This window comes from Oncorhynchus kisutch, linkage group LG1 (genome assembly GCF_002021735.2).
Source record: "Oncorhynchus kisutch isolate 150728-3 linkage group LG1, Okis_V2, whole genome shotgun sequence".
NCBI lineage: Eukaryota > Metazoa > Chordata > Actinopteri > Salmoniformes > Salmonidae > Oncorhynchus > Oncorhynchus kisutch.
This window is the reverse complement of record NC_034174.2, coordinates 13,301,472-13,317,939: the sequence shown is the minus strand read 5'-3', so window position 1 is coordinate 13,317,939 and position 16,468 is coordinate 13,301,472. Positions and strand designations below refer to the sequence as shown.

Here is a 16,468-nt window from a genome sequence, read left to right as displayed (position 1 = left end):
GTATAATGTTTGTTCATGTATGTATAATGTATGTATAATGTATGTATAATGTATGTATAATGTATGTATAATGTTTGTTCATGTATGTATAATGTATGTATAATGTATGTATAATGTATGTATAATGTATGTATAATGTATGTATAATGTATGTATAATGTTTGTTCATGTATGTATAATGTATGTATAATGTATGTATAATGTATGTATAATGTATGTATAATGTATGTATAATGTTTGTTCATGTATGTATAATGTATGTATAATGTATGTATAATGTATGTATAATGTCCTACAGTATTGCTCTCTGATGATTGGAGTAAGGTTTTGAAATATTTAGTTATATTTTTTTACGTCAGTCATTTCACGACAATCGTAATTGACCCACAGGTTCCCATGAATGTTTTCTTTCAGAACTGGTTGTTACTTTCATAAGGACACCATCAGGAGAGTGTAGTTGTGTGAATGGTATGCACTCTAGTAGATACTTTACAGTTATAATTTGGTGTTGAACGCTAACAACAATAGTCGGATGAACTAAATAAGACATTTGCATAAATAATAATATTTTTATTGGAGTAGAAGGATATGCCACGATGAATGTACAGGAAGCAAAACATCTGAAGCATCTTCAGCTTTAAAGTAAATCTGGCTTACCTTACTTTATCATTTATTCTCAGGCCAATATTATCAGTAAGGAGCAGAAATTGTCTTCATGCCCTTTTTCACCCATAACAAAATAACATAAAATTGTGATTCGCCTACAGCTTGTGCAGTATTAACCATGCTGAACAAAGAATAAAACAGTTGTATTAGTGGCACTGAAAGACAAAGTAGATACACTCACAAGAGATAAAAAGGACAACCATTCGTACATTTTGAATGTCCGGGACTAATAAAAATGAAAGAAACACGAAACTGAAGGTAACCAAATGTTTAGTATTCTCTTCTGTGTCTATGGGGTGGGGCCTTTGGCTGCATCAAACATCTTCTTTCTGCCCTCCATGCCAGACATGGCCTCCACATTCTTCCTCCAGTCACTGACCTCTACTGTCTTCTCCTGCAGGCACACAGACAATGGCAGTCACTATCATGACAGTAGGATTTCAGTTTGTCAGCCCTACGGCTGGTCAGCTTCAAGGTACAAAAACAAACTGTTAGATCGTGTCATTTATGTACAGACTCAGGGAAACATTGACCTGACAATTTAAACAAAACTCCAAACAAAACTCCAGACAGTATATTATTAAAAAAACAACAACCAAAGTCATCGTTGCATCACACTATTTGTAAAAACGTCTAGCAGGAACTCGTCAGAGTGATCGACTGTGAATGACCTTACCCATTATTAACTTATGGTGATTGTTTAGGTTCTGCTCACTACAGTCTTGTCCGGTTAGAACACCATGTTGAGGCCCATTACGCTCTTGATAGTCACCACACACACACACACACACACACACACACACACACACACACACACACACACACACACACACACACACACACACACACACACACACACACACACACACACACACACACACACACACACACACACACACACGTGCACACACACACACACACACATGGACACAGCTGCTTCTATTGAAGGTGGTTCTTTATGTGTGATAATGCAAATGACTTGGAATCTTATTTTTTGATAGATATACACACATGTAAACAGTATTAGTTAACTATGCAATATACAGTGCCTTGCGAAAGTATTCGGCCCCCTTGAACTTTGCGACCTTTTGCCACATTTCAGGCTTCAAACATAAAGATATAAAACGGTATTTTTTTGTGAAGAATCAACAAAAGTGGGACACAATCATGAAGTGGAACGACATTTATTGGATATTTCAAACTTTTTTAACAAATTAAAAACTGAAAAATTGGGCGTTCAAAATTATTCAGCCCCCTTAAGTTAATACTTTGTAGCGCCACCTTTTGCTGCGATTACAGCTGTAAGTCGCTTGGGGTATGTCTCTATCAGTTTTGCACATCGAGAGACTGACATTTTTTCCCATTCCTCCTTGCAAAACAGCTCGAGCTCAGTGAGGTTGGATGGAGAGCATTTGTGAACAGCAGTTTTCAGTTCTTTCCACAGATTCTCGATTGGATTCAGGTCTGGACTTTGACTTGGCCATTCTAACACCTGGATATGTTTATTTTTGAACCATTCCATTGTAGATTTTGCTTTATGTTTTGGATCATTGTCTTATTGGAAGACAAATCTCCGTCCCAGTCTCAGGTCTTTTGCAGACTCCATCAGGTTTTCTTCCAGAATGGTCCTGTATTTGGCTCCATCCATCTTCCCATCAATTTTAACCATCTTCCCTGTCCCTGCTGAAGAAAAGCAGGCCCAAACCATGATGCTGCCACCACCATGTTTGACAGTGGGGATGGCGTGTTCAGGGTGATGAGCTGTGTTGCTTTTACGCCAAACATAACGTTTTGCATTGTTGCCAAAAAGTTCAATTTTGGACACACTTCTTCCACATGTTTGGTGTGTCTCCCAGGTGGCTTGTGGCAAACTTTAAACGACACTTTTTATGGATATCTTTAAGAAATGGCTTTCTTCTTGCCACTCTTCCATAAAGGCCAGATTTGTGCAATATACGACTGATTGTTGTCCTATGGACAGAGTCTCCCACCTCAGCTGTAGATCTCTGCAGTTCATCCAGAGTGATCATGGGCCTCTTGGCTGCATCTCTGATCAGTCTTCTCCTTGTATAAGCTGAAAGTTTAGAGGGACGGCCAGGTCTTGGTAGATTTGCAGTGGTCTAATACTCCTTCCATTTCAATATTATCGCTTGCACAGTGCTCCTTGGGATGTTTAAAGCTTGGGAAATCTTTTTGTATCCAAATCCGGCTTTAAACTTCTTCACAACAGTATCTCGGACCTGCCTGGTGTGTTCCTTGTTCTTCATGATGCTCTCTGAACTTTTAACGGACCTCTGAGACTATCACAGTGCAGGTGCTTTTATACGGACACTTGATTACACACAGGTGGATTGTATTTATCATCATTAGTCATTTAGGTCAACATTGGATCATTCAGAGATCCTCACTGAACTTCTGGAGAGAGTTTGCTGCACTGAAAGTAAAGGGGCTGAAAAATCAGTTTTTGATTTGTTAAAAAAGTTTGAAATATCCAATAAATGTCGTTCCACTTCATGATTGTGTCCCACTTGTTGTTGATTCTTCACAAAAAAATACAGTTTTATATCTTTATGTTTGAAGCCTGAAATGTGGCAAAAGGTCGCAAAGTTCAAGGGGGCCGAATACTTTCGCAAGGCACTGTATATGTACATGAATTAATGGCAAATGGCAATGCACGAAGGGCTGTAAACACAGCGTCAATATAAACATAAAACTAAACATTCACCTCTTGGAGAGAGAGGAACTAATTGCTTGGCTTGAGAAGGGAAAATATTTATGGCACTCTCTCTCCAGCCTGTTGTGAGAATCTCCAGGGATGAGATCTTATCTGATCTTCCCCCACAGGGTCGTAAATTAGTTTGCGCATGAGCAAGCTTCAAGAAAATCTAATCAAATCAGTAGTGTCTGGGATGACTCTGGATGCTCGCCCATGGCAGAGCAATAAAACACCTTAATAAAGGCCACTATGGAACACACTGCTGTAGCGTTTTCATGCAAAATACTACGTTTACCAATAAAACACCTTAATAAAGGCCACTATGGAACACACTGCTGTAGCGTTTTCATGCAAAATACTACGTTTACCAATAAAACACCTTAATAAAGGCCACTATGGAACACACTGCTGTAGCGTTTTCATGCAAAATACTATGTTTACCAATGCAACAATTAAACAACTTCTGTAAAAGAACTTGTGCAACCAATGTAATAACAACACTGATGGCAGTACAGAATAATACCACATAGGATAAATAATACACAATGCAGTATTGGCATTAAAGAATGACATTAAATAATAGTTACAGCCATACAGTAGAATATTTGGCTGAAAGTTATCAAAGGAACTTGAAGTAATTAGTGGTAATGACCTATTATTACACAGCATGTAGACCCACCAATAAACCCCCCTGCAACTTACATTTCTATACATTGGTGTTACTGACAACAATAAAAAATCCTCAGAAAATGTGTCTTCTCCCTTCAGATGACTGAACAGCCAAACTAACAGGATTTAATGGAATCTGAAGGGACTATAAGGGAAACTTCGGTACAGAGGAGAGGAGCAGGAAAGTCTTTTTGTTTTATTTTTACAGCCACCACAATATATCTTTTTTTTATTTACCTTTATTTAACTAGGCAAGTCAGTTAAGAACAAATTCTTATTTTCAATGACGGCCTAGGAACAGTGGGTTAACTGCCTGTTCAGGGGCAGAACGACAGATTTGTACCTTGTCAGCTCGGGGGTTTGAACTTGCAACCTTCCGGTTACTAGTCCAACGCTCTAACCACTAGGCTACCCTGGAAATATGTGACCCGATTCAGGAAAATAGGCTTATGTCGCAAGTCACGACTTTACGGGAGAGTCGTTTGAACGTAAAAAAAATATTTTTAGCAAAATCACTGGCTTACTGGTGCTCTTCCATGCTGTCCCTAGGAGGGGTGCGTCACTTGAGTGGATTGAGTCACTGACGTGGTCTTCCTGTCTGGGTTGGCGCCCCCCCTCTTCGGATTCATGCCATGGGCGACATCTTCATGGGCTATACTCGGCCTTGTCTCAGGATGGTAAAATTAGTGGTTGAAGATATCCCTCTAGTGGTGCGGGGGCTGTGCTTTGGCGAAGTGGGTGGGGATATATCCTGCCTGTTTGGCCCTGTCCGGGGGTATCGTCGGACGGGGCCACAGTGTATTCCGACCCCTCCTGTCTCAGCCTCCAGTACTTATGCTGCAATACTTTATGTCGGGGGCCTAGGGTAAGTCTGTTGTATCTGGAGTATTTCTCCTGTCTTATCTGGTGCCCTGTGTGAATTTAAGTATGCTCTAATTCTCTCTCTCTTTCTCTTGGAGGACCTAAGCCCTAGGACCATGCCTCAGGGCTACCTGGCCTGATGACTGATTGCTGTCCCCAGTCCACCTGGTTGTGCTGCTGCTCCAGTTTCAACTGTTCTGCCTGCGGCTATGGAACCCTGGCCTGTTCACTGGATGTGCTACCTTGTCCCAGACCTGCTGTTTTCAACTCTCTAGACAGCAGGTGCAGTAGAGATTGTGATTATCATTATCTTTGGTCAAACCCCACTACAACCGGTCTGGCAAGAACCAGTCAGATGTTCCAAATCCATAGTTTTATTCTATAGTTCACCAGCACACATTAGTACACACAAAGATCACTTCTTTAAAATAGACACTGAAAACTTGGTTGCGAGCCAAACTTGCATGATTTTAGGGAAACTGAAGGGACTGTGAGGGAAAGTCAGGTAGAGAGGAGAGGAGCAGGACTGAGCAGCACTATTGCTTGCTACCTTTGGTCTGATGAGGACCCACTAACTATACCACGGCAAACAAAACATACCTTCTCTGTGTCCTCCTTCTTAACTGACTTCAGGTTTGTCCGGAGGTCCATGGAGACCTTGTGTTTGGAGCCCAGAAGGGAGCGCAGGATGGCATCAGCAGAGACCCTCACCCTCCTCAAGTTGGGCCGCTTGAACTTCCCCCTCAGGTCCAGAACCTTGATGTTCAGGTCCTTGATCTGTGGGACAGAAGAGGTGGACAATCATAGAGATAAAACTAAAGTTGCTTCAATCTTTATGGGCTACACAACAGGCATCTGGGACCACAATGGAAATAAGTATCAGACTTCTTTGTGCAATCTCTGCAATTTTTTTCTTATTTACATAAGTATTCAGACCCTTTGCTATGAGACACGAAATTGAACTCCAGGTGCATTCTGTTTCAATTGATCATCCTTGAAATGTTTCTACTTGAATGGAGTCCACCTGTGGTAATTTAAATTGATTGAACATGATTTGGAAAGGTACACCTTTCTATATAAGGTTCCACAGTTGACAGTGCATGTCAGATGAAAAACCAAGCCATGCGGTCAAAGGAATTGTCCGTCGAGCTCCGAGACAGGATTGTGTCAAGGCACAGATCTGGGGGAAGGGTAGCAAAAAATGTCTGCAGCATTGAAGGTCCCCGAGAACACAGTGGATAATTGTCTGTCCTCAGTTGCAACACTCACTACTGAGTTCCAAGCAGCCTCTGGAAGCAACATCAGCACAATAGCTGTTGGTCCAGACCTTCATGAAATGGGTTTCCATAGCTGAGCAGCCACACACAAGCCTAAGATCACCATGCGCAATGCCAAGTGTAGGCTGGAGTGGTGTAAAGCTCACCGCCATTGGACTCTGGAGCAGTGGAAATGCGTTCTCTGGAGTGATGAATCACGCTTCACCATCTGGCAGTACGACGAATGAATCAGGGTTGCCAGGTGAACTCCACCTGCCTGAATGCATAGTTACAACTGTAAAGTTGAGTGGAGGAAGAATGGTCTGGGGCTGTTTTTAATGGTTCGGGCTAGGCCCCTTAGTTCCATTGAAAGGAAATCTACAGCATACAATGACATTTAAGATGATACTGGGCTTCCAACCTTGTGGCAACAGTTTGGGGAAAGCCCTTTCCTGTTTCAGAATGACAATGCCCGTGCACAAAGCAAGGTCAATACAGAAATGGTATGTCAAGATTGATGTGGAAGAACTTGACTGGCCTGAGCCCTGACCTCAACCCCATCAAACACCTTTGGGATGAATTGGAACGCAGACTGAGGGCCAGGCCTAATCGTCCAACATCAGTGCCAGAGCTAACTAATGCTCTTGTGGCTGAATGGAAGCCAGTCCCCGCAGCAATGTTCCAATATCTAGTGTAAAGCCTTCCCAGAAGAGTGGAGGCTGTTATAGCAGCAAAGGGGGGGAACCAACTCCATATTAAAGCCCATGATGTTGGAATGAGATATTCGACGAGCTGGTGTCCACATACTTTTGGTCATGTAGTGTATGATTCAAGCAGCACCATGTAGGCTACGTTACCTCTCTGGTGTTGTGCATGACTTTGACTTCAATGTCGTATCGCTCCTCATCCACCACATCAACCTTAGCATGTAACTCCTGACATAACTCCTGTTGGGGAAATTAGAATCAGCAATGAGCTACCCAGCACCCAGGATCATAAACAGTCAACAGGTTTATTGAACGTATGTATGGGTGGGAGTACCTGGAGCTCAGCAAACGACATGCCACCAGTCTGCAAGGGAGGAGCTCTCTCAGCCAGATACCTCTCCTTCTCCTCCTCTTTATCCACTGTCTCCTGCTCGATCTCCTCCTTCGCCTTGGCCACCATTAAGCTCTGAAAATACATTTAAGTTTGAAAATGTATTGCCACATATGATAGGTAGTTGTCAAACAGTCAAGTGTTATTGCTGTAGTCATAGTGTGGCTATAGACTCACCTTTAGCATGAGCTTACGGGAGGCAGAGATCTTCGACTTTTGCTTCAAAAATATTAAATCAATTTGATTAATTTAGTTATAGTCAAATTATGATTGACAGTATGTCTCAATTAACCAGAGTTGATCAGCATGTATGTAATACAATTAGAGCTCTTACCTCTTGTCTGTAAAGAAAAAAACACATTTTAGTGTAAACATCATTTTGCATTAGAGATAAAGTATGTGGAATACTTCCTGATGTGGCAGACAGAATTGATCAGGCAGTCATTGCTAGTGTTTCTTAAGATAACTGCCATGTGATGTCTGACCCTTCTGTTAAAGGGGACTGCTGGAAAATAAAACGGAAACATGATATACTTACACTTGATCTGGCATCTTGGCAATGTAGATTCCCCTGGAAGACAAAAATAAAACTTCTTGTTTCTGAAGTGACAGAGACCACAAATCTACAGCAGTGGTTCCCAAATGTTTTATAGTCCTGTACCCCTTCAAACATTTAACATCCAGCTGCGTACCCCCTCTAGCACCAGGGTCAGCTGTACCCCCTCTAGCACCTGGGTCAGCTGTACCTCCTCTAGCACCAGTGTCGGCTGTACCTCCTCTAGCACCAGTGTCAGCTGTAACCCCTCTAGCACCAGGGTCAGCTGTACCTCCTCTAGCACCAGGGTCAGCTGTACCTCCTCTAGCACCAGGGTCAGCTGTACCCCCTCTAGCACCAGGGTCAGCGCACTCTCAAATGTTTTTTTTGTTGCCACCATTGTAAGCCTGCCACACACACAAACTATAAGATATATTTATTAAACATAACAATGAGTGTGAGTTTTTGTCACAACCCGGCTCATGGGAAGTGACAAAGAGCTCTTATAGGACCAGGGCACAAATAATAATATAATAATAATCATTAATTGTGCTCTGTATTTAGCCATCTTACATATAAAACCTTATTTGTTTATCAAAAATTGTGAGTAACTCACCACAGGTTAATGAGAAGAGTGTGCTTGAAAGGATGCCCATAACTCTGCAATGTTGGGTTGTATTGGAGAGAGTCTCAGTCTTAAATCATTTTTCACAAACCTGCCTGTATTTAGTTTTCATGCTTGTGAGGGCTGAGAATCCACTCTCACATGGGTATGTGGTTGCAAAGGGCATCAGTGTCTTAACAGCCCAATTTGCCAAGGCGGGATACTCTGACCGCAGCCCTATCCCTGGCAGTGGCTTCTGATTAAATAACATTTTCACAGGACAGTTTGTTGCAATTTAGATTGAGGCTCTCTTGTTCAGATATCGGTGAGTGGACTGGAGGGGTGAGTGGACTGGAGGCAGGGCATCAAATGGATAAGCTTGAGTTCATTTGCACACAGAAAACCATACAATGATGGAAAGACCTGTGTGTTGTCCTTGTTAATGCAGACAGAGAAGAGCTCCAACTTCTTAATCATAGCCTCAATTTTGTCCTGCACATTGAATAGAGACAGGCGAGAAAAAACCTCACCCAGATAGGCCAGTCGTGTGAGAAACTCGTCATCATGCAAGTATTCAGACAAGTGAAAATTATGCTCAGCAAAGAAAACTTTAAGCTCGTTTCTCAATTTAAAAAAAAAACATGCCAATACTTTGCCCCTTGATAACCAGCGCACTTCTGTATGTTGTAATAGCGTTACATGGTCGCTCGGTAGCTCACCATATAAGACACTTCCAGCCCCTTCTTATTAATGTTATCTGTTGCTTTTATACCTTTATACCATTTTATGTCTTACTACTCGAAAGTTGTCTTAGTTCCAAACTCCTGTGGTTTATTTTTCAAATTGGCATGTTTCATTTCTAAATGTCTGCAGAAGAGTGAAGGTTTCATTGAGTTGTGAGATAGTACATCTGCACATATAACACACTGCGGCTGAGGAAATGCACTACTCCCAATATAAGTGAACCCCAAATCAATGTAGTTCTCATCATATTTGCGCCTCTTCAATGGTCCAATGTCCCTGTCTGTTGTTCGGTGCTTTCCGGGTAAGGGGGCAGTAGCTCCTCGGCTGCATCAGATTCACAACTGTCAGTGTCCATGCTAGCTGGGATAACAACAAATGGAAGCAGAACAACTTGTGTCGTCGACAGGTGCAGTATTGCTGGTAATAGCAGTACTACCAGTAGGGCTGGTATGTGTCTCTATGAACATGGGCCTTTTTTGAACCATTTTTATAAATTTTCGAGCAAACGGAATGAGCAGCAGCTACGTTTGGCTACATACGAACCATTAGTGGAATTCTCGCCAGAGAGTAACGGTTAATGTAATTGGATGTTAATTATTTGACTAAGCTACCTGTATTTGACATTGTTGTTATTTCACTGAACATCCGATGGTTTCATTTTATTTTTGGCAGTGAAACGAGGTTACTCAGGCGAGATAAAAAAAAGCCCATTACATTATCACGGCTATTATTCTCCACCTTGTACAGCACATTATCATGGTTTATATTCTCCACTAACTGCATAACATTATCATGGTTGTAATTCTCCACCTACTACACTATCATGGTTGTTAATCGAGAACCTACTAAAGTACATTATCATGGTTGTTATTCTCCACCTACTAAAGTACATTATCATGGTTGTTATTCTCCACCTACTACAGTACATTATCATGGTTGTAATTCTCCACCTACTACACTATCATGGTTGTTAATCGAGAACCTACTAAAGTACATTATCATGGTTGTTATTCTCCACCTACTAAAGTACATTATCATTGTTGTTATTCTCCAACTACAGAACATTATGATGGTTGTTACTCTCCACCAACTACAGTATATTATCATGGTTTGATATTCTCCACCTACTACAGTACATTATCAACAGGTTAAAAGTGGTCACTCAGGGCTCCAAGTGGTTTACTTCACCAGACCCTACTACTACGGCTCACCCTCTGGCCTGGAGCCTGTGTTATGGAGCCTGGGTTATGGAGCCTGGGGTATGGAGTCTGCGGTCTGGAGCCTGGAGAACATGGCCCATCCCCCTTCTGCTGACAATGGCTCTCCCCCAGAAAATAAAGTGATGGCAGACAGAGGGAGAGGCGTTCATCGTCTCTGGCGTGGTAACTATTCCAGACAGATAACAATCCCAGCTTTCTCCTGCTCATTTCCACTGGATAACGCTCCACAAATAGACCTGTCAGGCTGCATTCTCCTTAAAGGGACCAGGAGGTTGGGATTAAGAGGTTCTTTTTTAGAATTTCCAATTCCATGAGGAATGTCGCAGTGTCCAGTTTAGATGGCAACCCAGTTTGAATTATTAGTAATATGAAACAATGTGGAATACTTAGAGGTTATGGAAATAACTGTTAAACATTAAAAGCCTGTACAACTTCTTTAATTCTGTTGGAATTTATTGTCTGAGTCAAATGTTTAATGTCACAGTCAAATCCCACAAATCAGTTGGAAACCTGAAAGTCAAAAATACATTTCCCAAACAAATGAATTGTAAAAGGAAAATAAGGAAAAACTATATTTTAATTCCAGATTTTTCTATAGGCCTATCCTTAAAATGTGATTTCTTTAGATTTGCTTCTGATTTACAGTTTAATTTTGCCCTTATGTAAATTGTCTAAAATCTAAAAAGTAAAATAAATAGTAAATGACTCAATAATGGCAGATTTTCTACATACTGAAATACACAGATAATTATGATAAAACAATTAATGTTCTGCAATTATACCTGAACCTCAAATTCAAAGAATACAGAAAAGTATTGTCTCCTCAATATCAGAATGAGAGAGGAGTCCTGTCTTACCTTCCTGTGCTGAGGGATATGTTCTGTAGAGGCTCAGAGTGCTGGGAAGTAGAATGCACCAGAGTATTTAGCTGTCTCCCATTGTCCTTCCTGCCCGTCACTGGGACCTCAGAATAGAACACACCCTAGGGCTGGTCTCTCTTATCCACTGCTTATAATGCTGAACTTTCCAGTCCTACCTTTTGGTTAGGGATGTTGGGGGTTGGTCATTGTTATCTTATCTCAGTCACGGTGACTGACAAGCCAGCAATGAAAAGTATGTCAAGGAAGTTGTTCAAATGAACATAGCTCTGTATTCTATTCTCTTCAGACCATATGATGTGTTCTTCAGACCTAAGTGATCCAATAGGTTGGCTCTGCAGTCAGTTTGGTTACTGTGTTCTCTGTTGGCTGGAAATGAGAGAGATTCTGCTGGCAGTTTGGTTACTGTGTTCTCTCTTGGCTGGTAATGAAAAAGATTCTGCAGGCAGTTTGGTTACTGTGTTCTCTTTTGGCTGGTAATGAGAGAGATTCTGCTGGCAGTTTGGTTACTGTGTTCTCTCTTGGCTGGTAATGAGAGAGATTCTGCTGACAGTTTGGTTGCTGTGTTCTCTGTTGGAACAAAAAATGAGCCTGCGGTGACTTGCGGGGGCTTTGATGTACCAGAAATCAGAAAAACAAATCATCTTTATAATAAAGTATTGCATGCGTTATCACCGCTTTTCAGTACAGGCATAGAACAGTAGAGTAGAGGCGCTTGCAGAAGTTGCACACATGGGGGAAAAAAATTGTAGCCTAGTGTCTGGGAAAATGTTGGCCTTTTATAAAACCATTTCATACACTTCTACATCATTTTTGATGATGCAGACTTTAGCAGAATATTTTTTAATACCTCACAAATGATCGAAATGACAGGATACTTTGACACTGACAAACTGACAATCTGAGATGAATAAAAATGACCTTGTCTTCAATACATCAGTAGACCGGTTCTAGGTGTGTGTGAGGACACATATTGTACAATATGAGGAGGAAATTGTACTTCTAAAAAAGCTTTCCAGTTTAACGGACTCACCAAATGATGTGCAGCTCACTCACCGGCAATTGGCCGATGCGCCAGTACCAAAAACTTATCTCTCTCTTGTTTTACATTGCTGTTCCCTCAATAGGCCTATTTGGAAGTTGATAACTTTGTAGCCTACAGCAGACAGATAAGAGTCTTCTCTTTTCAGCAGGAGACATTGCTTTCCAACCTGTGTTTTCACGCTATTGTATTTGAAATATTCCAAAGGCCTATTTTGGCTTCATGCTGTTCACTGACAGATTTGCAGCGTGTTCCCGAATGTAGGAATGCCTTGTGATTGGGCTACACACAATCCACAGCTTGGCTATAAACTATTGATCCTCTGTGGCTAAATTATTGGCCTACTCCTGGTATAGTATTCTGAATTATTTCATTTATTTCTGAACAGACAGCAGTAATTATATAACTGTAGCAAAAGTATTTCAATTCATCAGAGGTGCTGCAGCACCTCCAGCACTCTTCTTGCGGCTATGACTCTATAAGGAAATACATTATGAAGTTCAACGCTGGAGAGATGAGAGTTGCAGAGAGAGAGAGAGAGAGAGAGAGAGAGAGAGTTGCAGGCTCTTGTACATCAGAGCAGATAGAGCGAGATTATAGAATGGCACGCTCTCTCACCACAGCAATGGCCACTCATTGGTCTATATAGGCTACAATGTTGCACAAACCGTGACCCTGAGCCGGCCCAACAAAAAATAAATAAATAATTTAAGGGGCAGGAGCATTACAGAGGAGTCAACATTAATTAACTCTGATTGCCTTTACTATAATTTTTACATTGCAAACAGTGACAATTATTTTTCATGCCACTTGAGGTACCAGATCCTGGCAAATGGGTTCCGGAACGATACAGTCCGAAAATTAGAGCCTGAAATTAAGCACTGGTTGCTGTGTTCTCTGTTGGCTGGTAATGAGAGAGGTTTTACAGACAGGCACTGCCCCCTGAGAACAGCAACCCCCCCATGGCCTGATTAGAAAATGAACTGCAGACAATGTTAAGCCCTGGAATTGATTAAAGGAATGCGATCATATCCACCATACAATAGCATGGGATTGTACCACCATCTGATCCTGCTACTCTTTGATCAGGTTATTGCATGCATGTGCTTGTTTGTGTGTGTGGGTGTGTGTGTGGTCGTGTCCGTGTGCATGTGTGCAAGCATGCATTTGTGTGGGTGTGTGTGCTTCACAAGGACAATAAATCCCTAAGGTACTTAATTGAGTAAATCACATTGGACTGGTTTGTGCTTGGCCCTGCCGGGATTCTGAGACAGAATTATAATTCAACTGAGAGTAGTTTTGAATAGAATGGCATGGTCAATTGAAGTAAATTAAAACTGTGAGGAGGCCATTAATGACAGTCTTCAACGTCTTAAGTCTAAAGATGTTTATCCGAGTTTAATATAGCCTCTGTTTAAATCATAAAAAGCTTGTTTGGACAGGTATATTCTCTAACACCACACCACTCTATCTTGCCATTTGAATCAGTGGCCATTGCTGTGGTTCAATTCACAGTTGAGCTCTTGTTCTCATGAACCAAATTCTAAACCATGATGCCCCCCATGGTTACTGTCCAGAGTCAATAACTAACTAGGCCTGTTGTCACTGGCGCACCCTGCCATATGAAACAGGTGCTGACATTCTGGACTGTAGTGTCACCATGTCAACTATGGGTGTGTTTGTAAATTCACTCCGCAGATCTAAGCCGATTTCAGAGCACTCTCTTCTGAGTGTGCCAGAGCGCAGAATAACTGATGAATTTACGAACTCACAACACCCCTTGAATATGACCGGTGTCAGTAAAACCTAGGTAAAAAACAAAACATGTAATTAAATTGTTGCCAGCAGCACAGTTACAGTCACTAACGTCCTACATTTGAATGAAAACAGCCTAACCAGCTCTGCTTGGGCCAGTAAAATTGTCAGAGTGAGGTGTTTTTTCAGTTGTGTCTGGAAGTAGCTAGCAAGCTAGCCAACTTTAGTATGTTAGCTTGGGTGTTTGATAAAGGTTGTACTGATCAACCTTTTTTTTGGTCTATTTTTGTTTTATTTGTGCAGATAAGAAGCAAGGATCACACTTTATGTGGATAGTCCAGATAGTCCATCTGTAGATGCTCTTCAGATATGCGCTACAGATGGTCATACTATCAACAAACTATCTGTTGATAAGCAACTGCTTGCTAAGGTTACGGTTAGGTTTAGAATAAGGGTTAGGGGAAAAGGTTAATGTTACCTCATTTGCACTCACTGTATATAGACTTTTTGTTTTCTTTTGTTCTACTGTATTATTGACTATGTTTTGTTTATTCCATGTGTAACTCTGTGTTGTTGTGTGTGTCGAATTGCTATGCTTTATCTTGGCCAGGTCGCAGTTGCAAATGAGAACTTGTTCTCAACTAGCCTACCTGGTTAAATAAAGGTGAAATTAAATAAATAAAAAGGGTTTGGATAAGGGTTAATTTTAGGGTTTGGATAAGGGTTAAGTTTAGGGTTTGGATAAGGGTTAAGTTTAGGGTTTGGATAAGGGTTAAGGTTAGTGTTTGAATAAGGGTTAAGGTTAGGGTTTGGATAAGGGTTAAGTTTAGTGTTTGGATAAGGGTTAAGTTTAGGGTTTGGATAAGGGTTAAGGTTACGGTTTGGATAAGGGTTAAGTTTAGGGTTTGGATAAGGGTTAAGTTTAGGGTTTGGATAAGGGTTAAGTTTAGGGTTTGGATAAGGGTTAAGTTTAGGGTTTGGATAAGGGTTAAGTTTAGGGTTTGGATAAGGGTTAAGTTTAGGGTTTGGATAAGGGTTAAGTTTAGGGTTTGGATAAGGGTTAAGTTTAGGGATTGGATAAGGGTTAAGTTTAGGGTTTGGATAAGGGTTAAGGTTAGGGTTTGGATAAGGGTTAAGGTTAGGGCTAGGGTTAGTAGATAGTTAGTTGAAATGTTACTGATAGTCTGTAGAGCAGGGCTCTCTAACCCTGTTCCTGGAGAGAGAACCTCCTGAAGGTTTTCAATCCAAACCTGTTCCTGGAGAGCTACCTTCCTGAAGTTTTCAATCCAACAGCTCATCAACCAGCTAATTATTAGAATGAGGTGTGCTAGATTAGGGTTGGAGCAAAAACCTACAGGATGGTAGCGCTCCAGGAACAGGGTTGGAAAACTTTGCTGTAGAGCACCTGCAGTTGGGCAATACCAGAGGTTTCAAAACCATTCAACGGAGGGCCGAGTGTCTGCAGGTTTTTGGTTGTTCCTTTCACTTAAAACCTATTAGACAACCAGGTGAGGGGAGTTCCTTTCTAATTAGTGATCTTAATTCATCAATCAAGTACAAGGGAGGAGCGAATACCCGCAGACACTCAGAACTCTGTGTAATGAGTTTGACATGTGGACTACACAAATCAAGTTTTACCGAAGCAAGTATATCACGTTTATGGTTACCTGTTGGTACAATAGGAAGATTGTCAGTTGTGATGTGACACTTGAGAACTACTGATGGATGGCATGACAGTTCATTTTAATCCCCACTTGTAAATGGCAGCATGATCAGTTATATATGTCAGAAGGATCAGTTAATTCCCACTTATATATGTCAGAAGGATCAGTTAATTCCCACTTATATATGTCAGAAGGATCAGTTAATTCCCACTTATATATGGCAGCAGGATCAGTTAATTCCCACTTACATATGGCAGCAGGATCAGTTAATTCCCAATTATCTTATATATGACAGGTGGATCAGTTAATTCCCATTCACTATATACATGGCAGGAGGTTCAGTTAATTCCCCCTTACATATGGCAGGAGGATCAGTTTATTCCCACGTATAAATGGCAGCAGGATCAGTTCATTCCCCCTTACATATGGCAGGAGGATCAGTTTATTCCCACTTATAAATGGCAGCAGGATCAGTTAATTCCCACTTACATATGGCAGCAGGATCAGTTAATTCCCACCTATAAATGGCAGGAGGATCAGTTAACTCCCATTTATATATGGCAGGAGGATCAGTTAATTCCCACTTACATATGGCAGCAGGATCAGTTAATTCAAATGTATATATGGCAGCAGGATCAGTTAATTCCCACTTATGTATGGCAGCAGGATCAGTTAATTCCCATTTACTACCATATACACGTCAGGAGGATCAATTAAATCCCACTTACGTATGGCAGCAGTATCAGTTTATTCCCACTTA

The 16,468-nt window shown here is 41.2% G+C and overlaps 1 protein-coding gene across 1 annotated transcript; it reads right to left on the bottom strand.

Annotated features, from left to right (window-relative positions):
• Positions 1-555: 555 nt before the first annotated feature.
• Positions 556-11,381, bottom strand: LOC109866263 (troponin I, slow skeletal muscle-like). Its single transcript, XM_020454863.2, has 8 exons — positions 11,227-11,381; positions 7,805-7,837; positions 7,601-7,607; positions 7,444-7,485; positions 7,210-7,341; positions 7,026-7,115; positions 5,513-5,689; positions 556-1,060 (listed from the first exon to the last, which is right to left on the bottom strand). Exons 2-8 carry the CDS (start codon positions 7,816-7,818, stop codon positions 956-958), a joined length of 567 nt encoding a protein of 188 aa, XP_020310452.1. The 5' UTR covers positions 7,819-7,837; positions 11,227-11,381; the 3' UTR covers positions 556-955.
• Positions 11,382-16,468: the final 5,087 nt, after the last annotated feature.